General features: G+C 39.3%; 1 protein-coding gene across 4 annotated transcripts in view; it reads right to left on the bottom strand.

Moving 5' to 3' along the window:
• The window catches only part of LOC134742448 (carbohydrate-responsive element-binding protein), a 46,930-nt gene that overhangs the window by 2,965 nt on the left and 22,844 nt on the right, over positions 1–21,121 (bottom strand). For 2 of the 4 annotated variants that reach the window (XM_063675610.1, XM_063675613.1), the window contains exons 8-16: positions 19,791–20,057; positions 19,288–19,643; positions 17,935–18,150; positions 17,345–17,555; positions 16,697–16,806; positions 8,131–8,295; positions 7,025–7,152; positions 5,122–5,245; positions 3,806–3,935 (exon numbers count right to left, since the gene is read on the bottom strand). In XM_063675610.1, the coding sequence (XP_063531680.1) occupies positions 3,806–3,935; positions 5,122–5,245; positions 7,025–7,152; positions 8,131–8,295; positions 16,697–16,806; positions 17,345–17,555; positions 17,935–18,150; positions 19,288–19,643; positions 19,791–20,057 (1,707 nt within the window). The remainder of the gene's footprint in view (positions 1–3,805; positions 3,936–5,121; positions 5,246–7,024; positions 7,153–8,130; positions 8,296–16,696; positions 16,807–17,344; positions 17,556–17,934; positions 18,151–19,287; positions 19,644–19,790; positions 20,058–21,121) is intronic. The other 2 variants (XM_063675611.1, XM_063675612.1) reach the window with 2 other exon arrangements.

Consider the following 21,121-nt stretch of genomic DNA (forward strand, 5'->3'; position numbering starts at 1 on the left):
TTCTGATAATTGGGTAGGTAAAGTTTTTTGAAGATGGCAAATTATATTTTTATCCGATAGTATTTGACATAACGATCACGGAAATGCAGCTCTTTTATTTTTATTTCGTATTATTTATTAAATATATTTTTTTAAGTGACCGAGATGACGTTTGTGAAATTTAATAGCAAACACAAACATTTAACATATGCAGGCAAGGAAGATATAATAAATCGTGCACTAAGCTACATATATTTAATGGGGTTTTATCACGGAGTAGGATGGAGATGGCAAGGGGGCGTTCCCGTCTATCCGACAGTTAGTAGCGACCGACTCACTTTATGCACAGACTATGCTCAGTTGTTGTGTAAACTTCATGCTCGAATGACATTCACGTCGTACGTACGCTCGTCTAACAAAAATTGATAATTAAATTTAAAATGCCGTATTGTGCAGTATTAAGCTGCAGAAATCACAGCGGTTTAAAAAATCTTTCACGTGGAGGTATTTCCTATCACCGGTGGTTATTTATTTAAATATAATCCAATAAATACGAAAAATCTGTTTATTTTGCATTATTTACGAATGTTCGTTAAGTAAATCTATATTTTATCAGTTAGAACTTAGAGTTCACAATCCTTTGTCACTATTCTTTACGTTTATCTGGAATATTCGCTATCCTAAATGTCAAATAACTTCGCTACTCAGATGCTGCGCAATGTCGATATTTATATCGATAAAGTTAAAGTTACGATATTTCAAGTTTGATGTTTGGTACGGTAATAAATTATTATTTTAGACACGTTTCTAATTACTATTTGGGATAATCAATGTCTTAGTAAATATGGCAGCTCTGGTCATCAAGCACTAAGTTAAGTCGGGGTCATTTCATGCCAACCTTTCAAACCTTCGTATTCCTTTACATACGTTTTTGTTTTTTACACCCATCATATTTTCATCGTTAATATAATTAGACTAGGTACTTAATGCACTTATGCGTACAATGCATGCAATGTGCCATGAATAAACGTTTTATATTTTCTATTTATTTATTATTAATTATTGTAGGTTACCACAAGATGCCGATATTAAAAATAAATGGATCAATGCTACTGGGCAGGAAAATTAGTTTCCGCAAAAATATAGCACCATTTGCTAGAAGCATTTCTTAGAGAAAGATTTCTGGGGATAAAATTGCCATACATCTCATCTAGCGTCCACACGCCTAAAACTTAGTTACTAATTTAGTAATTATTAGTGACATTCGGGCTCACTAAATTAATAAAAAGTGTTCCGTACCACGCAAACTAGCGTCAAATATTGGAATTTTGCCGCCCCCCTTCCTGATTTGATACGTCACAATCTTACAATCAAATCAAGTGGGATCGATGAGCCAGTTTCATGTATGCTTTCACACCATACAATTAATTTGACAATTTAATCAGGTTGTCCCGTCTAGATTGGCCTTAAATGCTGCTACAAGTAAATATATTGTTAAAGACGAATACTTACCTATGTAAGTAATTGCAGATTTGTGATTACAAAATAACAGCAATACCGAGTTAATAGACCTTTAAAGAACTATGATTTTATCTGTTTGACTTTAAGATATATTTAATGTTCACATTAACAACCTAGTTGGTCAATTAATAAGAAACAAATTTCTAGTTAGATATTTGTTGTACTGTACTACATATTATTTTTCATACAATCACGATTATCAATACCTATATTATAATCATAAATAAAGTATCATCTAAATGTGTTAAAACATACGGTAATGAAATATCAATACCTAACTGAACACACAAATATCGATAAAACACTCCGATTACACTGTCCCCTCCCTATATCGTCGAATGGAAAGAAGTTCCAACGGTTAGCTACTCGCAGGCGTGTAGAGATCTCGAAAACACCAGTGTAACGGGACCGTGAGATCCGTAACAAACCATGCGTAATTAGACCTTACTTATACTGGTTTTTTAGCCCTTTTCTCGCCTGCAATAAATAAGTGATTTTAAAATTATATAAAATAACGCCATCTGGTGTTAAGTAGTTGTATTAGGTGAACATTGAGCGAGCTTTTGTGAGATGAATGAGATAATGAAAGAGTCGTATGTCATATAGCTTTGACATTATATTTTAAACCGTCACTCATGTAGCCTACAGTTGATATTCGTTCGAGAAATGTCCACCGGTAATAACCTTTTGGTATGGAAATTTGCTACGAATCAGAGCAATTTTGTAAGTGTGTGACATATTTTAACGTTGTTATGAATGTGTGAGTTTAGCGACACTGGTTTTCATACTAAATAGGAGTAATTTCACATCCACTAGTTTATTAATTCGTGGGTTTTATGCTCTAGGCAGAGTTGGGCCTTATTCGAATAATTTTTCATCATAAATAATTATTTATAAAATAATAAAAATATTTATATATTAGTACCGTAGAAAGTTACAACTTTGCCTTTTCAACATAGCTTTGCCCACTGCATCACATTTCAGTAGAAGCGAAATATCATAAAACTAGTAACAGATACACCTCCCTTTTCAACCTGTGGTTAAAGCTAATCATATTGCTGGCACCACTGGCCTATTAGTTGACGTGTGCCTCTTCAGTCACGCGTGAGCCGGCTTCAAGTGAGGACGTGTTTTTTGGCGGGCAAAAAAAGTTAAAAAAACTTCGGTAGGATATCGGTCCAGGAGAGTCCTACAGGGATGTAGGTTTAACTGTAAATAATATGCAGCTTAGAAACGATGTAGACGAAATTTCAACACGTTATATGCATTACTTTTGTAATTCGTGGGCAATCTCGTGATCGTATTTACGTATCACTTTTCACAACATTGCCCAGCACATTTTTACCGTTAGGGTTGTCACTAGTAGGTATGTTATTATTGACTTGCGAGATTTACCATGCAACGCTGTTTAAAGTTATTTTGCTAATTTTAAGAGGAAATATAAGCAACAAACGCTTTATTTATATTACTTTTACTTCCTTTGCAGTTTAAAAAAGTTTCTTGTTATGTTAACTGTAGTTACCTACTTTTAATGCTTAGTAAAAATGGCAGTGCTTTTGAATAATTAATATTTTTGTTAATTTTTATATTATTGTATACCTCCTATGCAGTTAAAAAAATGTTGATTTTTGATTGTTTCTTTATAATTTGGGTAAAAGTGAAAATTGACAACCCTAGCATATTAAGGATTTTGGATGAAGAATCGCAATTTTTTTTTATGACTGCCCACATAAGTTTGGAGGTGAATTACTGAACTTAGTGACTTAAAACCTATACGACAAAACTATGCCATGTTTATACTGGATTATAGACTTTGATGACTCAAAGACCATAAAGTTGATAATCGTGGAGTTAAGAGACTGTAAGTAAAAGTGGGCAATCTTGAAATTTTTTCATTTTTTTGGCCCGCCTGTTTAAGACCCATTTTCTACAGTACAGAAACTTATTTCGACTATGGTTTGCTCACTCACACAAAGAAGAGTATGTCAATATGTTATTGCCACAGATAAGTAATGCAATATGGACCAACAAACTTGAAAGAAAAGTAAAAGACTGCAAAAAGCGGGCAAAGTTGTACAGTTTTACACGGCTTCCTGATTTCTACACGGCTACTTCGAGTTGGCATTTGACATTTGCGTTAGCGACTGCGTGAACTCGATCGCATTCCCGCTTTATCGCACCAATAGATCAGTGCGAACGAGATGAGCTGCCATCGAGTTTACGCAGTCACTAACGTAAACGTCAAGTGTCAAATCGTGGTACGGCTACTGAACTCTTAGAGGTGAACAACTGTGTAAATAATAACCTGGGCGCATCTCGACAAGCGAGCAGTGTTGCTCGGCCCACAGCAGCGTGGTGCGCACGAGGTCGGCGCCGCTGCCGCACGACACGCACGCGCTGAACGAGTCCACCAGCGCCGCGCACACCACGCTAAACTGAACTGGCTAAGGATATTATTATCGATATGCAACAAAAAAAATTAGGTTTTATAATTTAAATATTTAGATGACTCGTAGAAAAAGTATTCTATACAATAGTGATATCATCAAGCTTTTCAATCTCGTACCTTACTTAGGCAACGAAGCTTGCTGAGTTGCCTAAACACGGTCGGAAAAGCTCTCTATTATATCACGATTGTATATACACATTATTATACACTTTATACTGATGGCCGACTGTGGGGTGGGCCGGGTGGGGTAATACCTATGGGTGGGGAAGCACACGCGAGCTATCGGTGAGTTCCACTAGAAGTTCGCGTACCGCGTACCAACTTATAGTTGGTCAAACCAAATTGTCATTAACCTCTCGAATGCCAGAACGCAAATCTACATTAGTAGGTATTGAAGTCTAATTATTTATTAATTAGAATTTAATAGTAACTGCGCGGATACACTTTCCGTCAATCGAGAGGTTAAATAACAACAAAAAAAACTATACTCATCCTTTTCTTTTGGGTGCTAGTACTAGTGTAAGGCAAAGATAATATGATTCTCTCTGTCCATGTTTAAAATGAGACAGTCCTTTGATAAACTAATCTTCGAACAGAACCGCGACATTGGGCTAGCACATGATTGGCGCGAGAGTATGTCGCCGCGACATAGACTACCCGTCCCCCTTTAATTCATACAGTTAGTAAACGACGGGTAGTCTAGATACTGTCGTTTCAATCATGTGCTCGGCCTACAGCTTATAGAGAATGTGAGGAAATTTCAAACATTTACAAAACAAATACTAGGGTAGATATTCGCCTAAGTATTGTTGAAAAAAAATCTGATTATCAATAAAAAAATTTAAATCCGATGTTACCGCTTCGGAACCAAGGCGTATCATATAACTATAGACACTCATATGAAATTTAAACCATATTCAATTGGAACAGTTGCATTTCTTTTGCTTCGGTAAATTTTCAAACAAATAAAAATCAACTCTATTCCCTGCTGTATAGGTCCAATTTTCAGTGGCATTTTTGGGTGTTTCATTTGTATGTCTGCGCCTTAGGAGGATATAGCGACAATATAATAATAGTAATTTATACCGACATCATACGATGTCATTGGGCACCGAAGGGTAAAAACTCCTTTGGGCCAACCAAACCTGTAATTTTTCAATTAAAAAGGATACCAGCCAATACTTCCAGGTGTGCATGGTGCGCGTGGCCACGTGACGCGCGAACATCTCGCGCAGCCGCCCGGCGCGCGCGCGCGACACCGGCGCGCCCGTCGCCGGCAGCAGCGAGTGGCAGTTGCTGTACACACACAATTACTGACTGACATTAGGTCGACCACAATGTATTAATGGCCTTAATCGAATGGCTTTGGCTTAAGTAAGGGGCTTGTAAACGGGCAATATTTTTACTGAAATTTGTGGCCGACAACTATTGGTGTCTTTCTCTAACATGTGAGTAATGGAGCCTGTAGACGCGTCACATTTTCACTGCAATATGTGGCCGGCAATTATTGGTGTCTTTCTCTAACATGTGAGTAAGAGAGGGACACCAATAGTTGCCGGCCACATATTGCAGTGAAAATGTGGCCCGTCTACAGACCCCATAAGAGAGGGACACCAATAGTAGACGGCCACATATTGCAGTGAAAATATGGCCCATTTAGAAGCCCCTTTAATAAACTTAGAATTCTACCGTCACATAATTGTTCGGGCGCACGAATGCTCCGAGCGGTCATCAAAGACATAGTCTAGTGAAAGGGAATGTGTCATCGGCTCCATGCATTATGGGGACGGACGTGATTTGTGACCTTTCGCTGCCAAAGAGAGAGTGTGACCATAAGCAAATATTATATTATATTAGAGATGGGCCGAATATCCGAATAAACAAATTATTTTTTAAGGGCGTCCGCTAGCTGGCGCGGGTGCACTTCGCGGTCAGGCATAAGACGGTTCCGTTTGTGTTCATATGAACATTCCCGGCCGGTCCAGAGGGAAGAGGTCAAAAACACGTGCGGAGTGCAGATCGCACACCTATATGAACTTGTTTTCAGCGTTTTAGGCAGTTTTATCCCAACCGAATATTCGGTTCGGTATGATCTGAACCAAATATTCGTATTCAGCTAAGTCCATATTCGGCCCATCTCTATATTATATTTAATCTTCCGGAGCGCTTTGAATTATTGAAGTTTCCTACTGGTTTACTGAATAACTTTAAAAATTCAACTTTCAATGTCAAGGTATATCGATCCTCTAGTCTAGTTAAGCAAACGAGGCTCTTGGAGTATTCATAGCCGCTCCGTTATGAGCGGAAAATTAGAGCGGAGTGACTGACGGTAAAAAGAAATGAATTTTTTACGCGTATGCCTGCCTGCACCGCCTGCGCGTATTTTGTTATGCTACCTATATATGTGTGCATATGTATATTATTCATCAATATTATATATTTAGTTCAAGGAGATAAATACATTATGTTATATGACAATAACACTTTTATCTCTCACGCCAATCACAAACTCTCCGAAAATAACATGCATTCTCATTTGAACACAGCTACGCCCATCATATTTTCTCATGATTTGATATTGAAAAACAAACATAAAACACACCCACTTATGTAAACACCCAATTAAACGCAACCCAGTCGAATATCATTAAGATAAATTGAGAAAATACGATATATAGATCGGATTTCAAGTGTAAGAGTAGAACGAGACTCAAATTTTCTTGATTTTCGAGGCACGTTTTTTCCTTAGACTGTATCCATCTATTACGGAGTTATATCTATCTTTGCCCTCTAGGCATAAGGCGAAACCTCGTTAACACGAAGTATTTGGCGTTTCCCTTCAGATTCGTGCTATCGAGGTTCAATGAGGGCTAAGGCGTATGAATTCGCCGCTAGGGGCGCTAGTGTAGATGGTGGTCTTTTCCATAGTTCGAAATGTCAAATGTCACTTCAATGACTGACAGCTGTTCTAGTCTTTTGGACCACCATCAACAGAGGCGCCAACTGGTGAGCGACAAAACGATAGCCCTCATTGTATTAAAATATTTGTATAAAATACTGATAGTGATAACTCACGATATGGAGTTGTTCAAACATTCGATTTGTTGTCGTAAACTTTCCATTTCCTCTTTTATTTGGTTTCTCTCAGCTTTCAACTGTTTTATGTACTCTGCTCCTTTTTGTAGCATGGCAGCTTTGCTTATCTGTAAATAACAAACAAATTTGACATTAACTGCTGTAAAATAAAAAATATTTTGTTTGCATATGGTCTTAAGAGATCGTAACCAGTAAAGCCAGTTATTATAATTTGCGACAAATAAACATCTAGGTAAGAAACGGCCACGTCGACACAGATAATAAGACCCTAAAATTATGTTCATGGAAAGTGAGGCGAACATCAAATATCACTCCGAGATCTTTTATGGAGAACTTTCGGTCGATAGCATCATTTCCGAGCCTATAATGCGCAAGAAGAGGGTTAGCGGCACGACTAAACGTGCATACACAGCATTTATCAACATTGAAAGAAAGTTTATTAGCAGCGCTCCATCTTATTACAGCGTCAATATCCTCCTGAAGAGAGGTGCAGTTATACACCTGAATCGACAGTCCAAAAATTGTTTGAAACGCTACACTTTTACCTTATCGGCCGTTGGATACACGGAACAATCGCAGTTAAGGTTACCTTAACGGCGGGGTTGGCGTTGAGGTGCGGTATGAGAGCCTGCAACGTGTCGAAGCCGGTCTTGATATTGTAGCGCCGCTTTTGTTCCGCGTGCATGTGCGTGCGTGCGGCGCGCCCCGCGCGGCGAGTTGACTCGTCATGGGATACTCGGGACAGCTAGTTGAGGTTACCTTAGCGGCGGGGTTGGCGTTGAGGTGCGGTATGAGAGCCTGCAACGTGTCGAAGCCGGTCTTGATATTGTAGCGCCGCTTTTGTTCCGCGTGCATGTGCGTGCGTGCGGCGAGTTGACTCGTCATGGGATACTCGGGACAGCTACTTGGGGTTACCTTAGCGGCGGGGTGGGCGTTGAGGTGCGGTATGAGCGCCTGCAGCGTGTCGAAGCCGGTCTTGATATTGTAGCGCCGCTTTTGTTCCGCGTGCATGTGCGTGCGTGCGGCGCGCCCCGCGCGGCGAGTTGACTCGTCATGGGATACTCGGGACAGCTAGTTGAGGTTACCTTAGCGGCGGGGTTGGCGTTGAGGTGCGGTATGAGCGCCTGCAGCGTGTCGAAGCCGGTCTTGATATTGTAGCGCCGCTTCTGTTCCGCGTGCATGTGCGTGCGCCGTGATTCGCGGGGTGAGCCGGCTCGCTCGCCATCGGGAGACACGGGAGGTGAGAGGCTCTGCACATAAACAAATAATTTCATTGACAATCTGTAGCAGTATTGATGATAATAATTTTATAATGCGCTTCCTATTCCATGTAATGTAGGACAGTCAGTACGAGTAACTAGGCGGGTGGTTAAAATGATCTAAACATGACTCACAGGGGATAAGAGCGTGTGCATTTTTTACCAACATGTCTGCTGAGCAACTTGTGCTGCACACTTCACCTGCCTATCTTGCGGTCGTGGTTGCCGTTCCCGTATTGGCTTACACAGCCATGTGAAACGTTGTCACCCTACCTGACATTGTCTGTATAGTCTGCAATAGACTGAAAGGCCTATGAGGTGCGTTAAATGTAAACACACAATGTGGACAGTAAATTGGCCGACTTTTCATTTTAGACGATTTCGTGATAGAAAAATAACTATTTACTAAACTAATCTAGTTCTACACTATTAAATAAAAAAATTAAAAAAACATCTAAGGTCTTTTTTTCTTGCACCGCCAATTTACCACTGAACAAGTTTAACTGATCCGGGTGCATAGTGCATTAATGGTGTTTTTTATGAAGTGGTTGTAAGTTCCTTCCGAATCATGTTCGTCTTATTCAAAATAAGTTAAAATCGCACTTTGCGCCGGCGCTGCCACTAGTTTTATTCACTGGAAATGAAACACACGACAAAACTGAATATCTGCAATTCACAACTACTATTTATAATTTAACAACACTACTCATAGGTAACACCCTTCGCCCTACAATCACATTACAATACTAAAGTCAAAATAAAACAAACTCGTCACTTCTTGTCACTGTCCGTCATAGGCTAAGTGCTCGATCGACGAATTACAAAAATGTTACGAGATTCCTATTAGCTAATGACGAAATTACCTACATAACTGCCCGCTTACGCCGTCGCTTAGACGTTCCGCATCCGCATTAAGCTCCGCATCGATTCTATGCGGATGCGGATTTTGTAAATAATGCGGATGTTCCGCGGTTACGGATGCGGATGCGAATATTAGCAACATCCCTGATTTATACATTTTGACTTTCTACCTGTATGTAATTAATCATCAGAGATGTTAACTATTTGAAATAAATGCATTTGAAATACAAATACTAAATACAAAATACCTATTTTTATTTTGTGTAGAAAATATAAATTATGTATAATTAGGTGCAACTAATACAATCGATCGTTCGATCAAATGCCGCAATCTAGAAGAATCGCATGCGATTTGTTGCAACAAGGATCTCCATAGAAACAGCTAGTACTGGTAGTGGTACCGCCGGCGCCGGCCACACTGTAGGAATATGAAAGACAGCCTGTTTGAACAATTAGTGGTACTGAAGACATCATTAAAGCCTGCAAAGATTTAAGGTTTTTTAAGTTCCTTTACCTTTCATTTTTACCTTTACAGAGTAAGGTATTTTATTTGAATAAAAGTATTTTGAAAATACCTATTTTGCATTTTGAATTTCAAATACCTTTTAGTGAAACTATTTTGTATTTTTATTTGAAATAGGTAAAATATCAAATTATTTGCATTTTTTATTTAAATACACTACCTATTTTTAACATCTCTGTTAATCATAAAGTCAATATTACAACTGAACTATTACCAACATCGTACAATGGGGTTGGCCGGTCGAAGTATTTTACAGATGGCGCCAGCATAGGTTTACCTATCAATCCCTAGAATTGTGTCAAATTCTTGTTTTTTTTTTGAATTTTATGGCGTAGCCCTTTAAGCCAAATCTCATAGAACAAACTAGAGACAGGGGAAACCTATGCTGGCGCCATCTATGCAAACCTTTGACAGTTGCCAACCCCATTAGGCGGCTTGTTTTAAATATCGGCTTTGCTGTATCAAAGTCGATATTTAAAAGGTTAGTTGGAAGAGATCCCTTATAGGGATAACTTCGCCTTTGTACTTCTATTACTGTAATTTATTTTTGTAAACCTGTGTTGTGTACAATAAAGTGATTACTACTACTACAAAGTCGAAAATACCATATCGTCAGGTGGCAACCAAAAGCATTACATTATCATTACATTATTATCATTATCATTATTGGCATTACATTAATGACTTACAGTTCAGATCTGGACCATAACTCTAAACATGTGTGCACAAAAGGAAAAGAACATTCAGTTAAAATATAACGCTAGAGGGAGGAGATGTACAGGAAAACTATATAAACAGTAGTAAGATCTTAAGTCTACATATACGTAATTAAGTTATCTACTACTTAAACTAGGTCTAAAACTAAGCAAGACAATATACTTTATATATATATATATATATATATATATATATATATGTCCCAGACGCTGTACTCCCTTTTTGGCGAAAATTGTATTAATATACATAATATATATAAATAAAATCGGGCGGCGGAGATGGAAGGTTTCCGTCGCTCCAAGCTTATCCCCTCGAGCGTGAAGCGCGTGGAAGCTCGGCAAAGCGCGTTTCCGCTAGGTCAGCCCGGGAGGGGGGGGGGGGGGGGGGAAGTGTGATTTCCCTATAAGCCAGCGAAGCGGCCAACGTCAGTTTTTAGCAGGTATTACGGGCAACATACACCCGTCGAGTCCTGCATAACGCCCGGGTATGCGTAAAAGCATTTTCTGACGGAAAAAAAAAGGTTGGATTATGTAATGTTGCGGAATGAAATTCGGCCAAATGAAACTTTGGCCAAAAGTTGGTTGCCAAGTGAAATTCTGCAATAAAATTTTCGACGAAAAGGCAGAGAACCGTCGCAGACCGTCTATTATGGATTTATGACGGCTGCATTTGATGGAATGTCAAGTATTGAAATTGTCTATGCTTCAGTGTGTTTGGCTGCGATGGCTTTTATTTGAATGACCCGAACAGCTGCTGTAATGGATTGGTTCCTGGCTGATTCTGATGACAGGCATCTCTGGCATCCTGAGAGAAACCGTCAGTCAGATTTGAATTGGAAAGTGTCGCAGTCAACCTCACTACATTCCTGTTATTATTATTTTTATCAATTGTATCGTTTTAGTTATGGCATTCCTCGAGTATCATTAATCTACGTGATCGTTCATTTATCGCTGTTTCAGAAGTGGGATGTATAGTGGGGTGTATATATATACCATATACCCAGTTGGGTATTCCGAGGGCGGACAGGTCTTTAAGGGCTTCGTCACTCCATCGGTATCTGGGACGCCCAGACGGACGCTTTTCGCCCGGGTGCCCCACATACGCTCTTTTCACAGCACGATCCTCTCCCATCCTCTCCAGGTGACCATGCCAGCGGAGTCGTGTGTTTTTGATTTCGCCAATTATATTGGGCACCGCAACCAGCTCCTCTTTATTCCTGCGCCTGTATATATATACAGTTATATGTATACATGTATATATATATATATATATTATACTACGTCGGTGGCAAACAAGCATACGGCCGTGATACGGCCCGCCTGATGTTAATCTGCAACTCCAGAGGAGTTACATGCGCGTTTCCGACCCTAACCCCGCACCCTCGTTGAGCTCTCTGGCAACCCTACTCACCGGCAGGACCACAACACTACATTTACGGCGCAGGCGTACATTGAATCTAGAACGAAGAAGCAAAGCGTTCTAGCGAGGGAGACTAAAATAGAACCTTAAGCGTAGTGAGAGATTCAAGTATTAACGCCTAAGATGGAAATAATTTTGCTACCATGTGACACATACTGTTTTTTACATCACCTTAATGGGGAAATTATTATATTCCAAAATATTATTTAAGCTAAATAAAATTGTAAGCAAAAATCTGAATAAAAAGCCCGTTTTCAAATAGGTGATGTGAAAAACTATTTAATCATTAGTAGACCTTATCTCAATACAATAAAGGTTTGCGAATGGTCCGTTAACTGTGTCGACGGGGATATTTGCATTTCCATTCTGCTTTTTGCTATACTAGACACTCGGACATACCCTGGAATTATCTCCTAACATATAGACAATTAATACGGGTTCGTTTGAATAAAAATTATGAGTTTAATGACAAGATGCAACAAAAAAACTATATATTTTATTAATCTAAGTAGTTATGTTATGCAGATTTGTTCATTAATGTCCTTCCGCAATTATTAATTTTACGCATTATACTGTTATAGTCGTGACAAATAATGTCACAGGTCAAAATAAACATATCTTGTATCTGAGCTGGTTTTGCGTATATCTGAATTTCAAGGTGACACGTGACTGACCTTGTTACAGCGAAACGTGTAAAAGATTTTTCTTACATATGCAAACGCTTTATAGTTATTTACGATACAAGTGCGGAAAAGAGGAAATTCAAAACGAGTGGCGATAAATTATAACACGACCGCAGGGCGTGTTTTAAATCGACACGAGTTGCGAATTACCTTTTCGCACGTGTATCGTACAACGTTTTACAGTACATATGGCCCTTGAAACTTTCGACATATGCACGAAAAGTGCTCTTTTACGCACTAGTGCGAGAAAGTAGCACCATATGTACTGTACAAATGTTTTAAATAAAATAAGTAGGCCGTGGATAGATTTAAGGGTAACCTATCAAAAACATAAATGTGAAATGAGAGCCAATTTCAATATTAAGAATATGTGTCATTGACTCACCGACAAAAGAATTGAAATCTATATGGGTGCCAAGTTCTGTTCTGTGTTGGAAATCCTGAAATTTTAAGGGATTTGACATATTCTTAATATCGAACATGACTCTTATTTCACATTTATGTTTATGATGGAATATCATTACTTTTTGTACAGAATTGTTATTTATGAAATTACTTTATACATATAGAATTCACCTATACTTTTATACATACATAATTTTGTTATTACTTTGTTGACACTATATACTAATTATCAATAATTTTCAGTTTTTAGATTTTTTCCTTTTTATACGCCTTATAGTCTACTTTAATGCCAAATATCAAGTTTCTAGGGGCCACTTGCACCATCCCACTAATCCGGGGTTAACCAGTTAAACCGCTAACCCAGTGTCAAATTGTACTGGTAACCATGGTAACTCCAGTGAGAAGTAGGTTAGGTTTTTGATCTATAAGTCAACCAGTCAGTCATAAAAATGCTGGTTTTTAAACGTTAATAATAATAACTGTTTGAGCTACATTAGTCTCTTATTCTTATTCTATGAAATTTTGGATTCTAGACCAGGGATGTTGCGAATATTCGCATCCGCATCCGCAACCACGGAACTTACGCATTATTTTCCGTATACGCATCCGCATCTATGCGGAGCTTAATGCAGATGCGGATGTGGAACAGGTCGGTACAGGAACGTCTTAGCGGCGGCGTAAGTGCTAGGTAATTTCGTCATTAGCCAATAGGAATCTCGTTACGTTTTTGTGATTTGTTGATCGAGCACTAGCCTATGACGGACAGCGACAAGAAGTGACGAGTTTTATTAGACGAGCGATATTTAGACTTTAGTATAGTAATGCGTTCGTAGGGCGAAGAGTGTTATATGATTAGTGTTGTAATGTTGTTAAATTATAAATAGAAGTTTAGGCCAGGAAATAAATGCCCAAAAAAATGTATAGAGGGAAATGCTTGGAACACAATTTTTGATTTCATAGCTTTGTTTGGACTAGTTAGGAGATGAACATATCAAAAGTCCCCGACCGTAACCCTGGTGGAGGGGGAGAGGGGCGTTTGAAGGTTAAATTTTTCGGTTTTTCGATTATATCTCGGAAACTATGGGTCTGAACGACATGGCCACTTATACAAAATAAAAAGTGATTTAATTTGTTACAAGTTTTATTCAGTCAAGTTTTTCGATATCTTGTATAGTTTTTGAGATATCCGCTCTTGAAGATTTATTTAGGGCTCTCATTTTTATCTTGATTATCTACATTAGTGAAGCTGCTAGGCCGGGTTTGGAATCGTTTTCTTATAAATCGGGGGTGCTGAATTCATTTATGGAATCAACATTGACACCATTCCTAAGTAAAAACAAAATTTAAAAAAATGATTTTTTATAAAACTCCGCTTTACGCTTAAACCGCCGAACCGATTTCGTTGAAATTTGGTATAGAGATGGTTTGAGTCCTGGGACATTACATAGGATAGTTTTTATAACCAAAATCATCTTTTAAGGGTGTGAAAAGTGGGGTGGAAATTTGTATGGGGTATCAATAACCGCTGAACATATTTAAATAATATTTGGGATGGTCTACATGTTTGATTCAGTTGATAGTGATACAAAACATGACTTCAAACCTAAATTTAAACAGTATTAACCTCAGGAATTCAACTTCGGCGAAGAAGCTGAATTCCCCTGACACCAAATTTCACACCTTACCCATGCTATATACTGTAGGTTATAGGTTTACCTGTCTTTTAGGAAACTAAATATTTTCTTTCATGCCGTTTAGTACAGCTTTGATGTCTACCGTTCTCCGACTCTCCCTCAATTGCTCAAAGGTTAACTGGAAGAGATCCCTTAAGGGTGTAAGGGTTCGCCTTTGTACAAATGATGCGTTTTTCTCGTGTTTTATGTTTATTTTTGTACAATAAAGAGTTTTACTACTACTACCTTCAAAGTATGATTTTTGAGATAAAAACTATATTATATCCTGTCTCGGGACTTAAAACATCTATTTACCAAATTTCAACTAAATCGGTTCAGCGGTTTAAGCGTGAAGAGGAGTTAAAAAAAAGTTGTTTGTTTAAAGTTTATATGTTTTTACTTCGGAAAGGTGTCAATGTTGATACCATAAATGAATTCAGAACCCCAGATTTATACGAAAACGTTACCAAACACGGCCTAGCAGCCTTACTGATGTAGATAATCAAGATAAAAATGAGAGCCCTAAATAAACCTTCAAGAACGGATATCTCAAAAACTATACAAGATTTAAAAAAATTGACCTAATAAAACTTGTAAAAAATTAAATCACTTTTTATTTTGTATAAGTGGCCATGTCGCTCAGACCCATAGTTTCCGAGATATAATCGAAAAACCGAAAAATGGAACCTTCAAACACCCCTCTCCCCCTCAGCACCAGGGTTACGGTCGGGGACTTTTGATATGTTCATCTCCTAACTAGTCCAAACAAAGCTACGAAGTAAAAAATTGTGTTCCTAGCATTTTCCTCTATATCTTCTTATTGCTTGGCTTAGTTATAAATTGCGGATATTCAGTTTTGCTGTGAGTGTTTCGTTTCGAGTGAATAAAACCAGTGACAGCGCCGGCGCAAAGTGCGATTTGAACTTATTTTTAACAAGACGAACATGCTCTAACGCATTTATAAATGCGTCCCTTAGATTGGCCTACGTCGGGCCATCGTGTAGAGGAGCCATAATATTACACACGGCTAATACGTCGCCAGTTTCTTTTTCTTTGAACTTGGCTGACACGTTGCCGCGCGTCTAAATATAATAACATTATCTTATCGAAAATAATAATTTAATAAACAATTTTAATATTATCACCAAGTCCTCGTTTCGTAAAGGCGTATTATTAGGTGTTTTATTTACTTCCGAATTAAAAACTGACTAAATTTAATATCATATACAGAAATAATAATGTTCTGAAATATATATAGGCTTGATTTTGATAAATAGACGTATCCAATTCTTGGTTATGTCTACTGCACCACGTTTGTATTGTATTGACATCGGCGATGATAAACGATGACTGGCGGGCACGATAGTATAGAGGGCATACTCGGCAGTCCCCGCCAGTCATCGTCTATCATCGCCTGCGACCCGTGAATTGTCGGTTTTTGGGCACGCATCAAAGGGAATCGCCAGGTGGTTGCGTTGTACAGGCGATCATGTGGATGCTTGCACAATGAACTTGCCGATGATAGACCGAATGCCGATAGTGTAGAGAAGCCATAAGAAATACGATTAACGCTCGCCACACAAGCAAGCTGAGTGAACGCCCGCGCTCGACGCTGCAGCGGCGCGGGCGGTGCCTATGAAATAAATGCAGACATTTATGCGAGCGACCTCAGTGCACACTGCTTAAAAGCTGCACGTCCCGCCGAACGCTCCGCTGGACGCTCGCCTCCTACTAAGGGCTTAGCTCATTTTGACGGTGCGAGAATACGCATGCGAGTTTCATTACATCATTCATTATCATTACATTATCGGTCGGCTGAATTGGATGTAACCTCAATAGTCCGCAATTTAACTAAAATTGCGCGCCCTGTGTAAACTCGGATATAATCCTACAGCTCAAACTGTCAAGCCCGTTATCTATAGGTATCGTTAGATTTGTACAAGTTATGGAGTGGATGACTGATTATTTTTGTGTAAGTACATAAAAATAAAGCTGACTAAAGATGATGAAATAAAAATGAACACATTACAATTGCACCGAGATAAGTCCGGCCTTGATAGTATCTTAATACTTTATTGGAGTTATATTGTTAAGATATTGGAGTGACTGACCTGGTGGGGAGACATGACGTCGCTACCGATGGGCGACGGCTGGCCGCGCCGGTGCGGGGACTTCGGGTCGCCGTCGTCCGCGGGGCTGTTTAGTTTATATACACTTTGTGCTGCAAAAAACGAAACGATAGAAAAAATGTTCCAGTCTCTAATTTAACATTATGGGAAAATTTAACTTTTTAATATTTTTAAGGGTGTCAGAAGTTTAACAAGTGCATTTGTTTATCTGTCTGTGTACGTCATCGTAGCTTTGCAGTGTTGTTATCAATCGTATGAAAAACCAATGTAAGTGCATGTCCATGAGTAATCATTACATTTAATAATACCATACTGAGTCGTGTAGTGTAACATATCTTATTTTTAAAACTCAGAAAGTACTATTTGAACACGGTAATTCGGCAGTTGTTAGGGGTCGGTGTTTGCTGCGCGGCGAGCTTAAAACCCACTGGTAAATTGCGCAAACTCTGTCACGAAACTAAAGAACAAGCGCCACAAGTGGTGCTGATTGGTCGTGTTTATATACAATTCATGGCAATACAATGACATAAAACAATCAGTTATGGGAATTCTCGGGCGAAGAAAGCGGGAAATACACCGCCTATTGAGCGCGGAAAGCGTGAGGAGCAAGCGAATAGTAATAATACTAACAGTGTTGCGCGCTCAACAGCTGCGCGAGCATGACGCTGGCCTGCGGCAGCGCGGGCTCGGAGGCCACGCTGCAGAGCGGCGGCGGGCGGCGCGCGCCCGCGCCCGCGCCCGCGCCCGCGCCCGCGCCCGCCGGCCCGCCCGCCGCGTCTAGCAGCCCGCTCGAGGAGGAGCGCGAGCGGATACGAAGAGTGCCCGTGTTTAGCTCGCGTGCCTGTTACAAACATCGACATACATATATCTATATTATGTTATGCATTCATCACAACGCCAATTAAGAAAGTTTATGAAAAATTAAATATCTGTTTTCCCAGCGACAGAAGCTATTGTCCTGCCTATATCATACTTACATTATACATTTTTTCTAGTTAGCAAACTAGATCCTTTACAACTACAAAAATGAACATTACGATACATGTTCATACAGTTGAAGATTATAAGTCGATTGCACCAACAACAATTGACGGATTGATCAACGTGAATCAGCAGTGAACTATGAAATTTCCATTCTTACGGTGACAGACGGTATGGGGCAATCGATCATAAGTACATACCTACTTCTAGGGAATAAAATGTAACATATGCAAACTCACCCTAGCGCTGTGCCTCTGCGCGGCAGCGGCGGCGGCCTCGTGCGTCTGCGCGGGCGCGGGGGAGGGAGCGAGAGCGGGCGCTATAGCGGGAGCGTGAGCGGGCGCTAGAGCGGGCGCGGGCGCGCTCACCGTCCAGTCGGCGTTGAGCTGCGCGCCCAGAGGTAAGCTGTGCGAGCGGTATTGATCCTTGTTCCGCCCCGCGGTTGACGTACCCTGCTTCATTTTTTTATGTTTGTTATTTAGGCCATTTGGCGAGGAGTGATACGTAAGTGGACGATACATTTTAAACTTATTGATGAACATAAATTAAAACATTTTCCCACCTAGCCAGGTTCTATTCACAAAGCAAACAAGTGTATGTGTATTCTACTTTCCAGTTGAATTTGCAGGAAATAGTTATTTGTGCAACAAGTTGGTTTTTCTTGCGAGTGTTTATTTTGAGTCCCGAGAAAGCGAAATATTATATAATTGAATCACGAGCGAAGCGAGTGATTCTAAGGTAGAATCTTGAGCGTAGCGAGGGACTCAAAAACACGAGATGTAAAATAACTTTGCTCTCGTGTTGCACACATAATTTTTCACCTCAGTAGTGAGAACATATTAAAGGTTAAAATGTATTTCGAATTACACAGAATAAACAGAAAAAAAGTGATATAATATGTACCATACCATACCATACGATACGATACGATACGATACACGATACGATACGATACCATACCATACGATACCATACCATACCATACCATAAAAAAAATGCAATAAAAGTATGAAGTGGCAGTTCATGGCCTTCACTAAATTAAAAAAGCTACTTTGTTTCACTCCCTGGAGTGAGGAAAGTGCGACTTTCCTCACTCCAGGAAGTGAAACAATGTAGCTTTTTAATTTAGTGAAGGCCATGAACTTCATACTTTTATTACATTTTTATGGTACGGTACGGTACGGTACGGTACGGTCCGGTCCGGTCCGGTCCGGTCCGTTCCCGTATCGTATCGTATCGTATCGTACATATTATAATACTTTTTTTCTGTTTATTCTGTGTAATTCGAAATACATTTTAACCTTTAATATGTTCTCACTACTGATGTGAAAAATTATGTGTGCAACACGAGAGCAAAGTTATTTTACATCTCGTGTTTTTGAGTCCCTCGCTACGCTCAAGATTCTACCTTAGAATCACTCGCGTCGCTTCGCAAAATAAACACTCGCAAGAAAAACCAACTTTCCTCTCTTGTTGCACAAATAACTATTTCATAAATAAATACTACAATGTTGTTATTACAAACTGAAATAAAGACTAGTTAAAATTGAGTACCAGTTCAGGGAACTAGTGGGTTCTAAAAGCTTGATTACCTGTTGCGAAGAATTTGTGAGTGGCGGCGAAGGCATCTTGAACGAGCGCGCATTAACAGTGTTCGTCGGCTTCGCTTTGTACGATTCCACAGGGTTCGGTTGTAAGTAGTGCATCTGCTGTGGCCTCGACGGTGTCCTATTCGACTCAACTTGCGAGTTCGGGCTCTGCTGTCCATAGTTCGTATATTGGTTGTTGGGAAGCTGGCTCGAGTACATGGCCAACCTGGGCCGTGGTTTTTCTCGAGCGTAACCGCTTCGACCCTGAATGACGATGGTGGAAGCGTACTTTTGATTTTGCACTGGTTGTTGCAGTAGAGACACGGTTTCTGGTGCCGTTTGAGAAGGTGGCACGACTGCTACAAAAACAGGTAATTAGTTTCGCCTATTCTCAGTTGACATTTCTATTCACTTATTAACGCACATTAGAAGTACTGACAGAATCAGTAAGTCAAATCTTTGATTTCCCATTTTCATGTAAAGTTTTAGTTTTTATTAGTGAATACCTGCGTTATACTTGTAGGCGGGATCCGGTTGTGATATAACTTTAGACGTGTACTGCACGCGTTTGGTCTCAAACACGTTATTCTGCATCTGACTAGTTTGGGCTTGAGGCGAGCTCTGTTCGTACGAGTACGGCATGACCTCCTGGTTGATCACGTTGCTCTGCATTTCCGTCTGTACGAACAACCGGTTGTTGTCGTACATCTGCATGTGCTCGTTCTTTACAGTTTGATCAGACATCGACATCATTTGAGTATTATTGGGTGCACCTAAAATCAGAAAACAACTGGTGACGATCCAGAGGCATAAATTAAATGAGTTTGGAGGCATAGTAAATTTTTTTGTAAGATAAAGTACATATGTGGGGTCCCTTTGTTTGACATAATTATTGAAAGTCATAATGTAATGATTGTCATATTATCATTAGTCATATATGTACATATATGTATATCAGTTTACCGCAGCAACGGAATATACAGAGGAAGCTCTCAGTCCATTTAGGCTTCAAACAACTGACCAAGTGCGAGTCGGACTCGCGTTCCAAGGGTTCCGTACATGACATAATTTAAACGATGTATTTTTTATGTGGAACGTGAGTGAAATGTCTTTAAAAACCCTTAGGGGTCGGAGTACCATTCGATTCCTTACATTTTATCGAAAAAAAATACCAGCCAAGTGCGAGTCGGACTCGCGTTCCAAGGGTTCCGTACATTACACAATTTAAACAATGTATTTTTTATGTGAACCGTGAGATAAAATGTCTTTTAAAAACCGGATCAAAAACTAAGTAATTAAGTACGAATCACGCTTGACTGCACATTTCTAATAGGTTTTCCTGTAATCTATAGGTAAAGATCTATTTTGTATATTTTTTTCAAAATTTTAGACCCAGTAGTTTCGGAGATAAACGGGGCGAATGGTCATTTTTTGTCTATTTTCTTGAATAACTTCTAAACTGTTTATCATAATATTATAAAAAATATATATTTGAGATTCTCACAATGAGCTCTTTCATTTGATATGTAACACGATATAGTTTGAAGAACTTTATTTTTTAATTTTCTCATTTACCCCCCGAAAGTGGCCTCCGTGTTTAAAATTCATTTGTTTGTGTTACATGTCCGTCTCTGGGTCACAAACTTACATATGTATACCAAATTTCAACTTTGTCACCAGGCTGTATCTCATGAACCGTGATAGCTGGACAGTTGAAATTTTTTACAGATGATGTATTTCTGTTGCCGCTATAACAACAAATACTAAAAACAAAATAAAATAACTATTTAGGTGAGGCTCCCATACAACAAACGTGATTTTTTTGCCGTTTTTTTGC

This window comes from Cydia strobilella, chromosome 6 (genome assembly GCF_947568885.1).
Source record: "Cydia strobilella chromosome 6, ilCydStro3.1, whole genome shotgun sequence".
Taxonomy (NCBI): Eukaryota; Metazoa; Arthropoda; class Insecta; order Lepidoptera; family Tortricidae; genus Cydia; species Cydia strobilella.